This window comes from Wyeomyia smithii, chromosome 1 (assembly GCF_029784165.1).
Source record: "Wyeomyia smithii strain HCP4-BCI-WySm-NY-G18 chromosome 1, ASM2978416v1, whole genome shotgun sequence".
Classification (NCBI taxonomy): Eukaryota; Metazoa; Arthropoda; class Insecta; order Diptera; family Culicidae; genus Wyeomyia; species Wyeomyia smithii.
Genome location: NC_073694.1, coordinates 131,733,288 through 131,750,768, shown reverse-complemented (window position 1 = coordinate 131,750,768; position 17,481 = coordinate 131,733,288). Strand labels below are relative to the sequence as shown.

Genomic DNA, 17,481 nt, shown 5'->3' with positions numbered 1-17,481 from the left:
CGAATATAATCTAAACAACAATGCTGAAAGAAGTTTTGCGTACAACTTCACTAACACCTTTATCACTGAATTATTTATTATGGTTGCTCTTTGTATTTTCTGGCATGTCTGTCAATACGAGATCAAAATAAACAATTAGAAGAAGGTCTAAACGTTTACAAATTTTGATCTCCGAATTGATCTTCATAAAAAAAGCTTACATTGATTTCGCTATCCATTAGACTTCTGCTCATGTAATAATGTTAGTAGACTGTACTTTGTCGACAGATTATCTATGTCAAGTGTTTTCACGAAATTTTCACTCTTTCTCGCGCACGCTGCGACTCCTGGATCTTCGTTGTCAGCTTCGATCAACGAACCACCTTTGCCGAGAAGGAAAAAATGCCCGGAACTGGCTTACAGGTCACACGAGTTTATGTCCAGCCGGGCCAACGAATCTCTGACGTCAGCAGTGCATGGTGGTGGCCAGGATAGGCCAGATGCCACTACGACTCACTCACGTGCAAGGGTAAGTACCGAATGCTTTATCTGGGAGAGGACGTATGCATGTTTGTCAGTAACATCGACCCTGGACGAAATTTCATAAAGAAGTAGAGTAGATGATAGCTTCGTCAGCTGGTCTAGGTTCGTTACTTTGGCTATTGAAATCTTGAGGCTAGCTTCTATCACCCCAAGGTAGTTCTATTGTAAATGGATGGATATGAAAATATGGTTTGTTGGTGTAAGTTATTGTTTTGGAATAGTAGAAAGCGATCGTAACGAAAATAGAAATGCTGACAAAGCCGTCATCAAGCCTGTTTGATATGTTTTACCATTTGCATTTAATTATTTTTCGTTACGTTACTGCATATACACGATTGGGCTGTAGAAGATTCGTTTTATTGGAAGGTAGTATCATTGCTGCTTATATTTGAGTTGTTCTTATATGCTCATCTTCAATTTACCACGAAGCACAAAATAAATTTGCCTAATGTTTCTGGTACAATTTCCGCAAGGATGGAATACACAATATCAGGGTCGTTTGATGGTTGTAAGAATGTAGTACTGTACTGCGCTGTTATAACATCACTTCCATCGCGTGTTTTGTAGGCAAATGTTCTTAAATGCAGCTGATGTTTCCTAAACTTCCACTTCAATTATTCGAAAAATTATCTGAAAACTCAATTGTGAGGTGGGTTCAATGTTGCAGTGGTTTCAAACGAAGAAACATTAACCTTCGCATGGGTTAATGGCCAAAAAAAAATTAAATTACCAACAATAACTCGTGTGACACCATTTGTCAATCCAGCTTGAAAGCTGAACGTCTATTTCGAAGACTCGAACGAAACGAACACGATTGCATATTACCAAACGATTTGGTAAAAAGCAAAATGCGGTCCGGCACTGAATGCAGCCCATCTTGTATCAACTGAATCCATGAACCATAAGGTAAATAGGCTTACACGATAGTGTACCTTATTGATTTTGAATATTTGCCAGAAATCTAAAAGCACAAGCATGCCAACCAACATTCAAACGGTTTATTCGCGCTTACCATTTCGGATGTTACCTGAGGAAATTGGTTTTACTCTGGTTGGTAGCTGCAGTGTGGATGTAATCGCGTCAGAAGAGTTTTGAGGTTGAGTTTAAAAATCTAGATGGATTTAGGTAGATATAGAAAATCATCCCCAATTTGAAGGTAATCGCGATCAAATTTATAAATTGCGGATTTTCTTTCCAATTGAGAATTTATTTGTTTTGTTTTTTGTACCGTTTTGACTCAAACTACGAACAGTCTCAAACTTCGAACTTTTCAGTATAAAAATCACATTATTTTTACTAGAGTAATCAGAAGTATGATTACTGTATACCATTTCGTTCCTTTACCCAGTGATCACTTCCAGGAAACCAGCAGGCGTTGAAAAAAGTGACAGTGTTGAGATGGTTTGCTTATCTATTTCTTAGTGATAACATTGAAGTGTTCGGAATTTGAATCAAAGCCGAGTTCTGAATTCTCGGTAATTTTATAAACAAAACATGTTTGAATCTATATAAATAGCAACCATTTCGACGAGAAAAGTAATTTTTAGTTGAGTTTTTAGTGCAAGAAGTTACATCATAGCTTAAGCACAGACAAACAGACGTGCCACTCGATAACGATTTTATCGACCAGAAAAATAACGATTATTTCGAAATTTTGCTTAGTGGCCAGTGATGCCGCTAGTGTCACTTAAAGCAAGCGTGCTCATTCATTATCAAAGACAAAAGCCGTTTTACGAAAATAATTTAGTAGGCAATGAGCTCACATGGTGGCGTATGAGTGTAACGTTTCGAATAAGGACGATGATTTTTCAAGATTTTTCTTCGAAGAGGCACGTCTGTTTGTCTGTGGCTTAAGTGTTCGAAATTTGATGCTGTACGGTATATGTTAACTTACCTCCTTTGATCCGTTTGCTTGATTGAATCCATCACCATATTTCTAGAATTGTGCTTCCAAGGTACTAATATATTTTAGTCTAACTCGAGTTTAGATTAAATGGTTAAGAGGTGTTTTGTCAGATACGCATTGGTTTTTTATATTCATATTTTTGAAGAATACTGGCTAATTTATATATTTTAAGATAACCTAATCTAAAACATGGGTGAAAAGATAAAGCAGCTCAATCTGTTTTTTTTTCTCTACGAATTCTGCTAAAGTTTGAACCCTGAATACTGAATTTGTTTCAGCTGTGACACATCTTGTGTTGTGCTGTTTTGTTTTTTAAACGATAAAAATCACTGCAATAACAAAATATTCACAAGTAACTGCGTCGTCTTACGTGTTTGTACATGTATTGGCGAAAGATTTCCGAAAATGAAATCAAGGTTATTTAAAGTGCTCACTAGCTTACTGTCGCGTTATGGTTTTCGCACCAGTTTGTGCAAATCAGACCGAAACTGTTACGAATTGGAAGTTTTATTAGGTTTTGTCTGTAAGTTTTGACCCAGTTTGTTTCATTAAAGGGTGTCCCACAGCAAATTCCATCATGGCAAAAACGCTGTAGTAAATTGGGGGTTTTGTGTCATAAATTAGGGTAGAAGTAGTTTGGAGTGTATTGTTTACTCTGTATTTTTATCGCTGTCAATTTTTCGAAAATTGAAAAAAAAAGCCGCTCACCGAAAAGCAACGTTAGGAATTTATTTTGTGCAAGCACCTAGAAAATCGCCAACGCTCTCATCGGAGCATCGGAATACAACTCGGAATCGTGCAGTCAACGGTGAGTCATGTGATTTACCTCTGAGCATCGAATAGAAGGAGAAACGCGTTCAGAATGAATGTTTTATTAGTGATCAGCGTGTTGTGAAATCGTTTACGCGGAATCCCAATGTTTCGGTCAGGGATGTGGCCAAAAAGTTGAATCTGTCCAAGTCTTTTGTGAAGAGAGCCAAGTACCAAGTGGAATTGCATACGTACAATGTGCAGAAGGCTCCAAATCGTGACGAATGGCGAAACACGGTGGGAAACCCACGGGCCCAGAAATTGTACACCCAGACGAAATTTTATTGTCTCATCTTGGATGATGAGACTTACGTCAAGGCGGACTTTCGGCAGCTTCCGGAGCTACTGTTCTTCACTGTCCAGCACAAGTTTGATGTTCCGGAGAAAGTAAAGAAGCAGAAATTTCCAAATATCACCAAGAAATACCTGAAGCGATCTGCTCATGTGGCAAACAAGTGCGCCATTCGTGGCTACCGGGACTGTAAATAAGGGGAACTACCCTACAGAAGTGTTTGCTTCCTTTATTGAAGCAACACGAGGGACCTACGATCTTCTGGTCGGATCTAGCTTCGGGCCACTATTCAAATTATGTCCTGAAGTGGTACGAAGCCAGCGGGGTCACTTTCGCAGCCAGGGACACGAACCCCTGCAACGCACTGAAACTAAGGCCTACCGAAAAATACTGCACTATAGTAGCAGGCACGACGCGAGCATGCGCTGCTGGATCAACTTTTCACTCTCCGGCAGAACCTTCAGAAATGACGGAAGTACAACGTTCTCACACATCACGTCTTCGTGGATTTCAAGGTAGCGTATGATACAGCCGATCGAGACTAGCTATGAAAAATAATGCGCGGCTACTGTTTTCCAGATGAACTGACAAGACTTATTAAAGCTACTTTGAATCCCTTCGAAGCGCACATCGGGTTGAGGCAAGAAGTTCAATATTGATCTTGATGGTGTAACCCGACGAGCGGGCATCGAAACGAAAGGCACGATTTCAAGCAAAGGTAGTCAACTCATAGGCTTCACAGATGACCAGATGACGAAGGAAATCTGCGCCGAGAGAAAACAACGTTCACCTCCCACGGACGGTGATTATCGATGGCGATGAACTCAAAGTGGAAGATGAGTTTGTATACTTGGAATCTCTGGTGGCCGACAATAACAGGGAGATCTAACGACGTATTCAGGCTCGAAGTCGAGCTCACTTTGGCATCGCAGGGCGCTTCGATCCAGAAGCCATACGGCGCCACACGAAACAGACGATGTAAAATATCCTAAGTAGACCAGTAGTTCTCTATGACCTGGAAACCGTGACGCTGCTCTCGGAGGGCATACGCGCACTGGCAGTATTTGAATAACAACTGTCGTGGACAACATTTAGTAGAGTACAAACCAAAAGCAGACTATGACACAGGCTTATGAATCACGAGCTGTAGGCACTACTTAGAGAGATACCCATTGTGCCGGTGGATGCCCCTAAGCGCAAGCGCGATGAAGTTCCAATTGGCGTTATTGAACGCATTTTTTTTTCTAAATTTTTACTGTCACAAATGTGTTTAACTCATAATTCTAAAAAATATATACATGTGCCCCTATTCTAGTTCCAATACAAACTTCAACGCTTCTATGCTGAATCCACTGTCACACTTGTCAATGAAGTCTACGTACTTTACGACTAGTTTTAGGATGCTTGTCTTGATACTGCTTAACACATGGTTCAATGTTGGTTTCGTAATGTTCTTGAATACAAATCTTCGCCGTCCTGGCATTAATGAGGCGATCGTGTTTTGTAGCAAGATCCATGCGTTTGTTACTCGTGGGCACCTCCTGAATTTGTGCTCGATTGTTCCGGATGGCGCACCGTAGTGCTCGCAGTTCTCGCCGTCCGGTCGATGAGTTGTATACAGAAGTCGACGATGCCTTGTTGTTCACCCACAGATACAAAGTCATTTTTTGATACATCTCGTTAATGATGCAAATTATTCCAAATGCGGCTCCAGTCTAGTGCCTGGTTCAGCCTCTCATCTTTTGGTATTTCAGTAGACTCTATTTGCTAGCACCTGCCGAGAAATGAGTTAAAGCTGGTACCGCAAAATTCTTAGATACGGAACACTCGCCGATAAATTCGCGAAATTGGGGTCGTTAAGGATGTATGTTTTGTAAAAAGGCAGACAAAAAATCTCTTTCATATGCCGATTTACGGAGAGGGCTGTGCATTCGAAGGCCGGTAGCTGCAGTTGCAATCCGCCCTGGCTGCGAAATTCTTCACGTCAAGCGCGACGATTACGCAAAAGCGAATGCCCCACCTCTTGCGCTGGACTACCACCTCCGCCGAACTGGTTACACGCCATGGGTCTTTGGGTACGAAAGTGACCCCGTTGGCTTTGAACCACTCCAGGACATAATTAATATAGTGGTATATAGCTAGATCCGGCCAGGAGATCGTAGGTCCCTCGTGTTGCTTTAACAGAGAAAGCAGACGCTTCTGTAGATCTTCCCGTTCACAGTCCCGAATGGCGCACTTTTTTGCCACATGAGCAGATCGCTTGCCAAATCAGGTATTTCTTGGTAAACTTTGAAAGTTTATACCTCCTTACTTCCTCCGGAATATCGAACTTGTGCTGTGCAGTGAAGAACAGTAGCTCCGGAAGCTGCCGGAAGGCCGTCTTGACGAAGTCTGAACAGCTATGATGAGACAATGAGGCTTCTTCAGCATTTGAGTGTACAGTTTCGGGGCATTTGGATTCCGTGTAAACGAAAATCTCCATTCTAACTGCATTTCTTCTTCCGTTTGATGCTCAGAGTTTCGTAGTAATGTTTAATCACACGAATCACCGTGGACTGCACGATTCCGAGTTGTTTTCCGATGTTCCGATGAGAGCGGAGCGTTGGCGATTTTCCAGGTGTTGGCGCAAAATAAATTCGCGATGTTGCTTTTCGGGTAACGGCGTTTTCGGAAAACTGACAGAGTGAACAATACACTTCAAACTACTTCTACCCAAATTTTCAATACAAAATACCCAATCAAGATGCTTTCTCCCGTAGTGAAATTTGATGTGAGACACCCTTTATTGTATTATTTGGAGACGAACCAAGATAATACTGATTAACCGTCGTTGTTGTTCACGTCAATTTAGTAAATTTTACTGATAGAAAAGTTTAGAAGTCGAAATATAGACTGTACTGTATTAAGCTGCTCAAGGAGTCTCAAGTTTACAGAGCCCGTTTTTACAAACGAAAGGGCGAATGAAAGTTCGGATCTTAGTAGAATCAGACCGCTTGGTGTCAAAAAGACTTTTATGTATGGGTTTATTCTCAGGCTTCCCTCCATTCCCCTCAATTCCCCCATTTTAACCAGCAGTAGAGTTAAGCGTAGAGGAAAGGTTTAAAGTCACTTATCACGGTAGCAAAATTACCCCTTTAGTCGTTAGAGATGCAGAGGTTATCCGTTTCAGGCAACAAAGAATATAACACTTCATTCATTCTTTCCCTAACCGACCGTGAGGAGGTAGCCGGCGTGGTTATCGATCTATACGAAGCGGAAGCATCTGAATTGTTGTTCTTTGAAGATGGGAATATAATCCCAAATTAATCATCTTACGGTGGTTCTTCATGCAACTTCGCTAGCTCAGATTCATCGAGGAGGAGCAACTACGAAATGTGCGGTCGTTTAAGCTCAAAGCTAAAGTTTTTCCCTGAATCCTGGATGCCAGAAGCATTCAAGCCAAGCATCGATAAGATGCGGCATTTGTGTCGAAAATCTCCTGCCCTAGCTGTTGACTAGAAGAAAAGATAGAATACCAGAGAATCGTCTTTTATTTTGTAGCCGGTCGATCATCGAATTGCTAATGAGTTTGACATAAATCAACGTTTTCAGTTGTACCCGGACATTCTGCCTTGCAAAAACCAGCCGGTTGAGTCTTGTGGCATATTTTTTTTTCGTAAGCAAAACACAACATCTAGCGATCTGTTGCTTCACTCTGTCAAAGCTGGTGTAAAAGTTTGAAGCCCAGCTGGGAAAATTGGAATATAAACTTGTCACTGTTGCTAACAAGGCATTGGTTTTTCAAACGTCAAAGAATTTTTGTTCTCTGCATTTTATAAGTGCTATCTTTTTTGTGAAGTTCAGCTTTTTCATGTTCAGTCATGAAGACAAGTTTTTTGTGTAATGATGTAATGATCGTTGATTGTTCTTGTAGGTGATGGACTTAACTGGACCCATTCAAGTAGTAACTTTCCATGGAGGCGCGTAGTAGCTGGATATTTTGAATCATTGATTTGCATACCAGACTATCCAAAAAAAAAAAAAAATTAAAGACCTCAAAAGTCGCTATTATTGTATTTATACCATAATTTATCTATGTTTTTTTATTAAAAATACATCAATATCACATCAAATATCATTGTCTAGTTTTTGCCATTTTTACAGTGAAAAAGGGGGTTGTTATCAAAGATGACTAGAACAAGATACCTGACTCTTGCAGAACTCATCGGACATGATTGTCGCTGCGCGTGAGCAAAAGTCGAACTAATTTATACACTGTTAATATGTTGCATACTTAACGTCAAAATCAACTGATGACAACGCCAAGATATGACTGTTGAAAGGTGAAACAATTTTTTCAGTATCCATGTGGACGACTGTACCGTGCTGCCATCCGAAAAATGATATTCAATATGGCGCACTTCCCACCAAAATGGACTGCACAATTTGAAAGTGCAACAACAAAGAAGTGTGCATCAAAGTGCTCATTGACACTTATGAATTCGTTTTCGCGACGGTACTACACCGTTCCCGCAGTTATAAAGTAAAAAGTGTAACATGAGTGTAGCTATACCGCAAAAACGAATTTACCATCACCCACCATACTTTTTGACAGCTTGCTTTCATTCGTGTGTGGCAGTGCTGCTAAAATACATTACACTGTTCGTTCGCTAACTGGGCTGAGGGCCAAGCCCAGTTAACGAATGTCGCTCGCTAACTGGGCTGACATTTCAAATGTCGTCAAATATCGAGGGGGATTTCGATGTAATGGCGCTAGGCAAAACTCTCAGCGAAAATTGTAAAATGTTTTAAACAAATACACTAAAACTCCTGATTGATGAACAGATAATGAGAAAAAATATATTGTTAGCCTTGCGTGTGCTTTATTTGCACTAACCGTTGCCTGGAAACATGTTGTTTTCATAAAACCTGGAAACAAATAGATGAATATCTAGTCGATCGCATTTGTGATGACAACCATATTCCATTGAACTGAAAAAATCAATCTCAATTTACTATTCATGTGCCCCTATCTCGTTTTGACAGCAACATGCCAAACGCTGATTTTTGACGTTCATCTGCTTTTTAACTGGGCTATAGCCCAGTTAGCGAACGCCCAGTTAAAAAGCAGCCCAGTTAAACAGCACCCAGTTAGCGAACAGTTACTGTATTAGAAAAAAAAAATAAGAATATTGGAAATTTAATGAAATCTTGTTTAGGGCTGTAATAATTTATTCATGTACGGACATTTAATAAGTGTTACGCAATACATTCAATAGATTCCACTCTTGATTGAACATTTAAAAAAAAAATAGTTAGAGTTTGAATCAATCAGATTCCGAAGGAAGTATGTTAGAGTTACTCAATCTTTTTTGGCAACAACAACGCACAGATTCAAACTGTGCTTGAAGAAGTGAGCTGAAAATCCAGTAGTCAAAGCAATAAGCAATAATGTGTACGAATGTCTAGTTCTCAAACATGAAACATTCCGAAAGAATCAAGAGTTATCGATGCATCATTTAAAATAAAGCGTACCATCAGAACTGTCTGATAACCGCTAGGAGCACGCTCTACAGCCAAGTTTTACACTCTTGCCGAGGTTAATAAAGCAAAAATCGGGTGCCCCGGTGAACCTGACCATATGCACAATGGTTCTGAAACCTGGCTTGCGACAAATCAAACTTTAAGTTTTGGTAGAATGGGATCTGAAAATAAATATAACCCCTCAATATAAACCCCTACTCTGACAGTCAATTTCACATTTTTCTTTCGTACTTCGAAGTGCAAAAAATATGGCAATAGCATTAAGTGCAAAAAATGACAATATCATTAATCTGCATGTTATCCTTAAGCGTCGAGCTGACCAAACTGCTATACCTTTTTCATATACAATCTTGATCAGCTCAACGATCGATGACGGACTATGCACGATAAATCGGTTTTGCTCATAGTGACAATTTTATGAGAATTTAAGTCATCAGATGGCAGCACTAACCGTCGGAAATCGGTCGTGTTCAAAATGTATGAAAAATATGGAAGTTAGGTATCTTGTTCTAGTTATCTTTGTTGTTATGTATCTCAACAGCAATTTTTCAGGCATTTTTCCCATATATTGAGAAGTCACTGACAATGTTTATTATGGTAAAATTATAATTGGTGGTGGATTTAACAACAAAAAACGTTGTTGAAACAGGGTAATGACTGAAGCTCACATTAAATGTACCATGTTTTATATGGTTACATCGAAAAACAGTGTCCATTCTTTGTTCTCATTGCAAACTACCTGGTATTTTTTTTTTTTGGGTTAACCCGGTAATATTTTTTGTCGCAAATATTGGTTCATGGTTTTCATTTTGTCAGTAGTATTATATTTCACATTTTTGTTGAATCATCTTTGTGGGTGGCACATGAACATATTACGTAAAACATCGAAAATAGAAATCTTTATTGCATGTTTCGTAAAAACAAGACTTTTGCAATTGTGTTAGTTTATTGCTTATTTTCATTGTCCATAGCTGAAACCGTTAGTTACCGATATTATCAGATGCTGCTAATTGAAATGAATACGTTATTTTGACGTGAACTCTTATTTAGGTGTAAATGTATTATGTCACATTCGATAGAGGTTTAGTCTCCATCAGCATGGATTGTTATACACCAAAATGTGAATCAAAAATAACCTGTTTTCTCTGATACTAAGTTCTGGTAACACGTGAAAAACTTTATTGTTATCTATCACAATTGCACACGTAGTAGCTTCAAAACGTCTTCCAATATACTGTGCAATTCCATTCGATCGACTAATATGCACCTATATAAATACATTTATATACATAACCTACACCAATGTTTGTGCTTATGTTTCCATCATACTTACACAACAGCGCCAATTCACACTGGTAACCAGTTTTAGTTTGTATTGTTTGACACATGTAATGGCGGGAGTTTATTTATGAGAATGAAATAAATTTGTAAAACGTGGTTATAATAAGTTAAACAATTTTTCTTTCTTGACGCCAACCACGAAGAAACAATGTATTCATTTTAATTGCAGTCTGAAGAGCGTGGAACCCCTTCCCGTCGCAGTAAATCGGAAGGACCGCCAGGTGTCGCTAACGGACGGCTTCCGACCGGAACCGGAATCGCAAATGGAACGCATGAGCCGGTCTCGGTCGAGAGCAAGGCACAGGAACAGGTAATGTTGGACTGCTTTACTTGTATCTTGAACAATGCTGCGGTGCTCTTAGTCCTGTGAGACTAGTTATACCACAATTGCCCTTGTACCCCATAAACCTGGTACCTCAGAATCACACAAACACGAATCAATACTGAGGCTGTAAAAATCAGCATAAAATATGGTGCACTGTAGAATGTACAGAACATCGTTTCATGCACTGTATGTATTTTCTTTGGATGAGTTTCATTGTCAAATTTTCACATTCGTGCATTCACTAATTCGGATTATACGATTGTTGCTTTTGATGTTGTGCTATCATTACATGTTATTCTTTTGATCGAGCCGATATCTTCTGGGAAACTGCTGGTTTTTGGCTTTTATATTCAAATTTTTATTAGATATTTCATCATTTCATGGGTGTTATTTTGGTTTATGTGGGTAAGCCTTATTTCTTTAGTGTATACATTGAGAAGAGAAAAGTGTGAACTATGAAAGTATACAACTCGGTTCAGGCACAAGCATTCAGCAGATATTAAAGCCAATGATATCTGGCTGAAATTATGGCTGAGGTTACTAACAAAATTATGGCTAAACTGTTTTTATTTTTATATGCTAGCGCTATGCGAACAAGTTATTTATTTGGAAGATATAAGCAAGATTTATTTTTTTTGTTTGGTTTGGAGCTAACTTTAGCGAAATTCATGAATACGTTTTTGAGCTGAACTACTACGATTCGATTGAAAATTTCAATTTCAAATTATCGATACGTCATTTCAATTCCTTAGTTCACCATTTTGATCACGTTTTACTCTCCGCATTCATAAATATAAAGCAGCAAAAAAAATAGGATGGGGAAAATCTATTGTAAATCTTCTCAAAATTATATCCCGATGTTGATTCTTTTGTTGGGTGGCTGAAATAAGCATAGCGCAGCATATTTGATCACCTGTGAAATGATCAAAATTAGTAAAAATTGCACAAATAACTGTCAAAATATTGCATTGAACTAACGAATGTTTCTCAGTGCACAACTCCTAATTATTCCACTTTTCAATTATCAAAAACAAATCAATTAGGGAGGTGCTTTTAGGAATGTTAGTTTGACACTTGCGGTGGCCAGACCACCTCTGTCATCCACAATTATCATAAAAGATAGGTTGTGTTAGTGAGAAGTTGCTGATCCACCGATTTTTATCATAGGAACTCGCGTATTTTGCGATTTCTGGGCACCCGGCCATCGGGAGACAATTACTTTGCAGCCGTATCATAGAGTAAGTCCACGCTACTTTGCAAATCGTTTGCAATCCCGGAAACGATTTCCCGGGAAATAGCTTTTCCCGGGATTCCCGGATCCCGGGAACAGAAATATTGATTCCCGGGATCCCGGGATTCCCGAGTTCCGCGAAAAATTTTGTAAGATTCACTATAGTTTCTTATGCAATAGTGCAATTAAATACGTCAAACTGATGCGACCTGAAATAAATAATTCAATAAAACTCAAAGTCAGTATAATATTTCAACGTTAAAATCATCTTTGCATGTTAATTATTAGGCATTCATATGCTCTAAGACTGACTCATTTTAAGTCGTATTGAACTGATTATTCAGTATTCTTTCGTTTCTTTCCGGTTTGTGGATCGAATAACGAAATAAGGGGGTTAGTTAACCAAAATTCTTCCTCGGAATCAACGGTGGTATAAACTCCAAAAGGGTTCAAAAAATATTGTTCTGTCAATTTGAGACTAGATTTGAGACGCAGTTTATTCATAAAAATCGCAATGACATAGCAAATATTATTAATAAAAAAAATAGCGATTAGGTTTGCTACCGCTCAAGTAAATCGTAAATGTTTACTGTAGTGTAAAAAATATTTGCCCAAAAATTCCGTACCAAATAAAGCAAATATTTTCTTTGTCTAATGCCTGCCTAACACTTAGTTTTCTCTTAAACAAACAAAAAGGATCGGACACCAGTTTTCAATTGAATGTAGCAAGAGCTGCAATCGGTGATTTGAAAGTATTCTAGTTTCAGCAGACTTGAGCAAAGTTTTACAGAAGACATATAAATAACGTTTTTGAGCTTAAAGGAAAATTGTCAGCGGATCTGAAGCGATTGTTTGACAACATGAAGACCCTTAATCCTCCTCTACTGCGAATATATGCTACAAAAATCGATCACGAATTTCTGATGTTATTCAATTCATATTCAAGTGTTTCGTTTCTCATTTGTTTTTTGTTCTTCATGCGAATTTAGAATGAAATTGTAAACAATTTTTTGTTGCCTTTACTGATAAACTTCATTTAAAATCTCATTTTTGCTAAAAAAAATTTCCCTTCCCGGTTCCCGGGAATTCCCGGGAAATGAGATTTTTCATTCCCGTTTCCCGGGAAATCGATTTCCGGGAATATTGCAAACCCTAATCGATCCTGATCAACCCAGCGGAATCGGAAAGGATTGTACAGTTGTTCCTTCTTGATAAAGAGGTTATTATATTATATCAGTTCTTCAAATGTTTCAAATGGCGTCTTCAAAAATTTGACTGATGAATAAAATGTTTCATTGTTTGTTTGATTAAAATGGTGTTTCCAGCAAAGTTGTAGGTAATAAAACTGTAATTCTAGAAAAGGTATATACACTTTGGAAAAAATTTCTTTTCTCTTCCAAATTCTTCGAATTGTCACAAATTATTGAATATCTCAAAAAGTGTTTCTTTTAGAAATTTCATTTTTTACATATTTAAGACAACAATGTTTGCTGGAGTCTATAAAATTTGGTGATAGTAAAATGGAAAACAAAAAAGTTACGAATTTTGAAAAAAAAAGTTTATTTGAGCCAAAATGGCTTGTTTAATTTATGATATGTCTTGAGCAAAGTTGTAGATGGTATTTTTTTCGTTTCCGAAAAATATATATTGTAAGAAAAAAAATTTCCTCTTAAGAAAGAATTAAGAAAAACAATCTGAATTGAATATCAACAAAAGCATGCTTTTGAAAGATCTTACTTTTTTTTTCAAAAAACTACTCAATATTGTCTATACATTGATTCTTCTCGGAATATAGTAGAATAAAAACTAAAATATGATATTTTGAAAGAAAAAAACATTTTTTTACAGTGTATATTTTTTTGGAAGGATAAAATTAGTATCTTCATCTTGGCCGAAGACACTATACCGATCAAACAAACCGTTTAAACGCTAAAAAATTTCATATCAGTAATATACACTCGGTACAGGCGATTATCCCATAACTCGATGCCCCGGGTTTTGTGATGACATGAATCGAACTGTGGGATAATTTCCTGCGCCGAGGTCTATTATTGATAAAACATGTTTTTAGCGTTTGTTTGGTTTGTTTGATCGGTTTTGTGTCACACAAAAATGACAAAAATGTTATCTACAATATTGCTGAAGACAGCATTTGAATCAAAAAATATAAAATATTTTAGTCATCAGTCACATTTTTGTATAGGCCCTTTATAAACCGTAATCGTGGTGAGTCTACATGAAAAACCTGATATTACAGAGTGACTTCTTTATCAAAAACGAGCAATTGTTCAAAGTTTCAGTGAAATCGGAGATAACATGCTAAAAAAAAATAATTTATCTATTCTCCATGGAATTGCCCCATAGTTAAGATTATCATGCATGTTTTTTTTTCAAGAGAATTTGAATATTGGAAGTATCGCGGATGAAATTTCTCAAGAAAATGCCACTATAAGACACACTTGAACCTCTAACTACTATATCGCGAAGTGAATATTCAAGCTGTTGTCTTCATATAGTTATACCGGACACAATCCTAATAGCGCATGCGAAATTTCTGATAAATTGGCTATAATTATTTTCAATTATATGTGGAATATATTAAGATTTAAAAATAAATTGTTCCAAAAATAAGTGTAATTTTTCTAATAGGATAAATGTAATTTTTCTATTAGGGTAAATGAAATTAAAAATTCTATGGCATTAAAAAACGACAACAATATTGCACGCTAGCCTGAAGGGCTGATAGCGGTCTCGATTAGTTGAGAGAATTCGTTATCGATATTGGTTTTGGCACATTTTTCATGTTGTAGGATAAGTACAACGATACACCGTGCTCCAGTGCTAAGTCGAGAAAATTTCCAGCTCGAAAAAATCTTCAACCTGAACGGGAATCGAACCCGACATCAACCTGACATCACAACCGTGAAAGAGCTAGCCGACTGACATCGCTAACCAAAGAACCACGGTGACCATGGCATTTATAATCTCATATATAAGTGAATGTTATATATAAATTTAATAAAATAATGTTGTATTCAGCTCATAATCGCAGTCCTCGTTCTGTGAAACCCTCCTCTGTTTTAATAAAAGTGCCGTGTTCAATAAAAAATCGTATTTTTGTAAATTATGACCACAAATACTTGATATCCAGAAATAAACAGATAATTTTTGAAGGAATTCAGTCAGAAAATTTAAAAAATCAAATTGCCATTTTGTCAGATAACATATTCTACATTTGAAGAATAAAATTGCAGTTTTGGCAAATGATTATAGGGGAGAAGTACCAGTTATGGCAATACCTAAAAAATGTACTAGTTATGGCATGAACCAGTTGTGGCCTATGGAGTTTGCGCTTATGCGATGTAATCAAAACTGGTGCGCTTGCCATAACTGGCTCACTTACCCTATTCTGATTTCAAATTTGACAATTTAATCGTATTCCCGAGAAAATTTCACATGAAAAACATGAAAATTTCACATGAAATTTCACATGAAATTTCCGGAAGTGTTGCCGGTTGTTTGGATATCCAGAAACAGTTGTTTTTAATAATTTGCAATTTTTAAGTTCCAACTTGAACTTCGCAAAGGTTCAATTATAGATGATATTTTCTCTGAGTATAGATTTTCAAACTTCGAAGTCGTTGGTTTCCCAACGAAAGCACTTAGCTCTCAATAACACAGGCCGACAAAATGGAAAAAGGGCATTCCAGAAGCTCAAACCGGAAAGCATTGAAAGGATTTTCAGTTGAAATTGAAATCTATGAATTTCAATTTTCAACAAACGAGCGAAGAATGAAAGAGACTTTCTGCTCCAATCAGTTGACAGTGATAGCAGGATTTCTGTGATTTCGCACACGCTGTGTTGCTTTAGTGATGTTTACGCCATTGAGAATGTAGATGCTTATATAGTTCATCGACTTCGTGCAATGAATTGGCTCAAATCAAATAATTTCGATATTAAATCAGACATATTATTTCTTTCAATAACCGGACTTTTATTGAAAATTGACACCGCCAACGCTGAAGGTCGTTTGAACTTGAGACAGTGAAAACGCGGCTTTTGTCATTTTGCAGTTGGCAGTGCCGAAAATTTGTAGTAATTCACCAGATACACCGTTGTTAGCTTCAAATTTCTCAGTTTCATCAAATGTCGCTAGTTTTGTTTTGGTTTTATTTCCAAAACTACTCAAGATTTCTATTAACTGTAGTATGTTTCCAAAGATTATAATAATTTCTTTCAAAGGCAGTGTTGTCAATTATTTTTTATGCTTGATGGACATAGATGGTCTATTTATTTTCAGTACAATATTTTATCTTCCAGATGGCCTCGAAGTACGATGCTGGCCTAACAAGCCAGACGTTGTAGGTTCGAGTCTCAGCTCGGGAGAAACTGTTAGTGTCAGTAGGATCGTAGCGCAATTGTCCTGTATACTGAACAATTGGCTGTGTATAAATAACATGAGATATGTAAGTTAGACTCGCTTTACCAGGGTTCCAGGCCGCAGTATCCCTTGCTGTTCGAAGAAGTTGTCTCCATTCAATTCGGTCGATGGCTGCAGCTCGCCAGCCATGTCGTCTGCGGAGGCCCCGCAGGTCGTCTTTCACTTGATCGAGTCACCTTGCTCGCTGCGCGCCCCGTCTCTTCGTTCCAGTCGGGTTGTTATCAAGAATCAATTTCACCGGGTTGTCATCCGACATCCTAACGACATGCCCATGTCGCCCGATTTTCGCCGTTTGAACGATGAGTGGTTCTCTCAGCAGCTGATGCAGCTCGTGGCTCATCCGCCTCCGCCATAATCCATCTTCCATCTGCACACCACCACAGGTAGTACGCAGCACTTTCCGTTCGAAAACCCCAAGTTGATCCTCCCCGAGCATGGTCCAGGTTTCGTGGCCGTAGAGGACTACCGGTCTGATCAGTGTTTTGTAGATGGTTAACTTCGTGCGGCGGCAGATGTTATTCGAGCGGAGCGTCCTCCGGAGTCCAAAGTAAGCACGATTTCCTGCCATGAGGCGTCGACATATTTCTCTGCTGGTATCGTTGTCAGCGGTCACCAGTGACTCCAAGTACACGAACTCGTCTACCACGTCGATTTTATCACTGCTAATATGAATTCGTGGCAAGAGGTTTCTATTGTCTTCTCTGGAACCTCTTCCTCTCATGTACTTAGTTTTCGATGCGTTTATGGCCAGTTCAATTGGTCCGGCTTCAGCCTTCAGTCTGATGTACACCGTCGTCATCTTCCCAAGGGCTCGTGTTACAATATCAATGTCATCGGCGAAGCCAAAGAGCTAGATATCGTGCCACTCGTGTCGATACCAGCCCTACGTATCACATCTACCAAAGTGATGTTGAATGGCAAATGGCAAGCACGACAATCCATCACTATGCCGTAACCCCTTTTCGAGATTCGAAGGGACTCGAGAGTGTCCCCGAAACTCGAACTACGCACATCATCCGATCCGTCGCCGCTTGACCAACCGTCTCAGTTTATCCGTAAAACCGTAATCGTGCATAATCTGCCATAGCT

General features: G+C 38.4%; 1 protein-coding gene across 10 annotated transcripts in view; it reads left to right on the top strand.

The window, feature by feature from the left end:
* LOC129723484 (putative uncharacterized protein DDB_G0277255) overlaps nucleotides 1–17,481 on the top strand; it is a 90,659-nt gene that overhangs the window by 44,791 nt on the left and 28,387 nt on the right. For 9 of the 10 annotated variants that reach the window (XM_055677767.1, XM_055678168.1, XM_055678249.1 and 6 more), the window contains 2 exons: nucleotides 345–508; nucleotides 10,564–10,704. In XM_055677767.1, the coding sequence (XP_055533742.1) occupies nucleotides 345–508; nucleotides 10,564–10,704 (305 nt within the window). The remainder of the gene's footprint in view (nucleotides 1–344; nucleotides 509–10,563; nucleotides 10,705–17,481) is intronic. The other variant, XM_055678328.1, reaches the window with a different exon arrangement.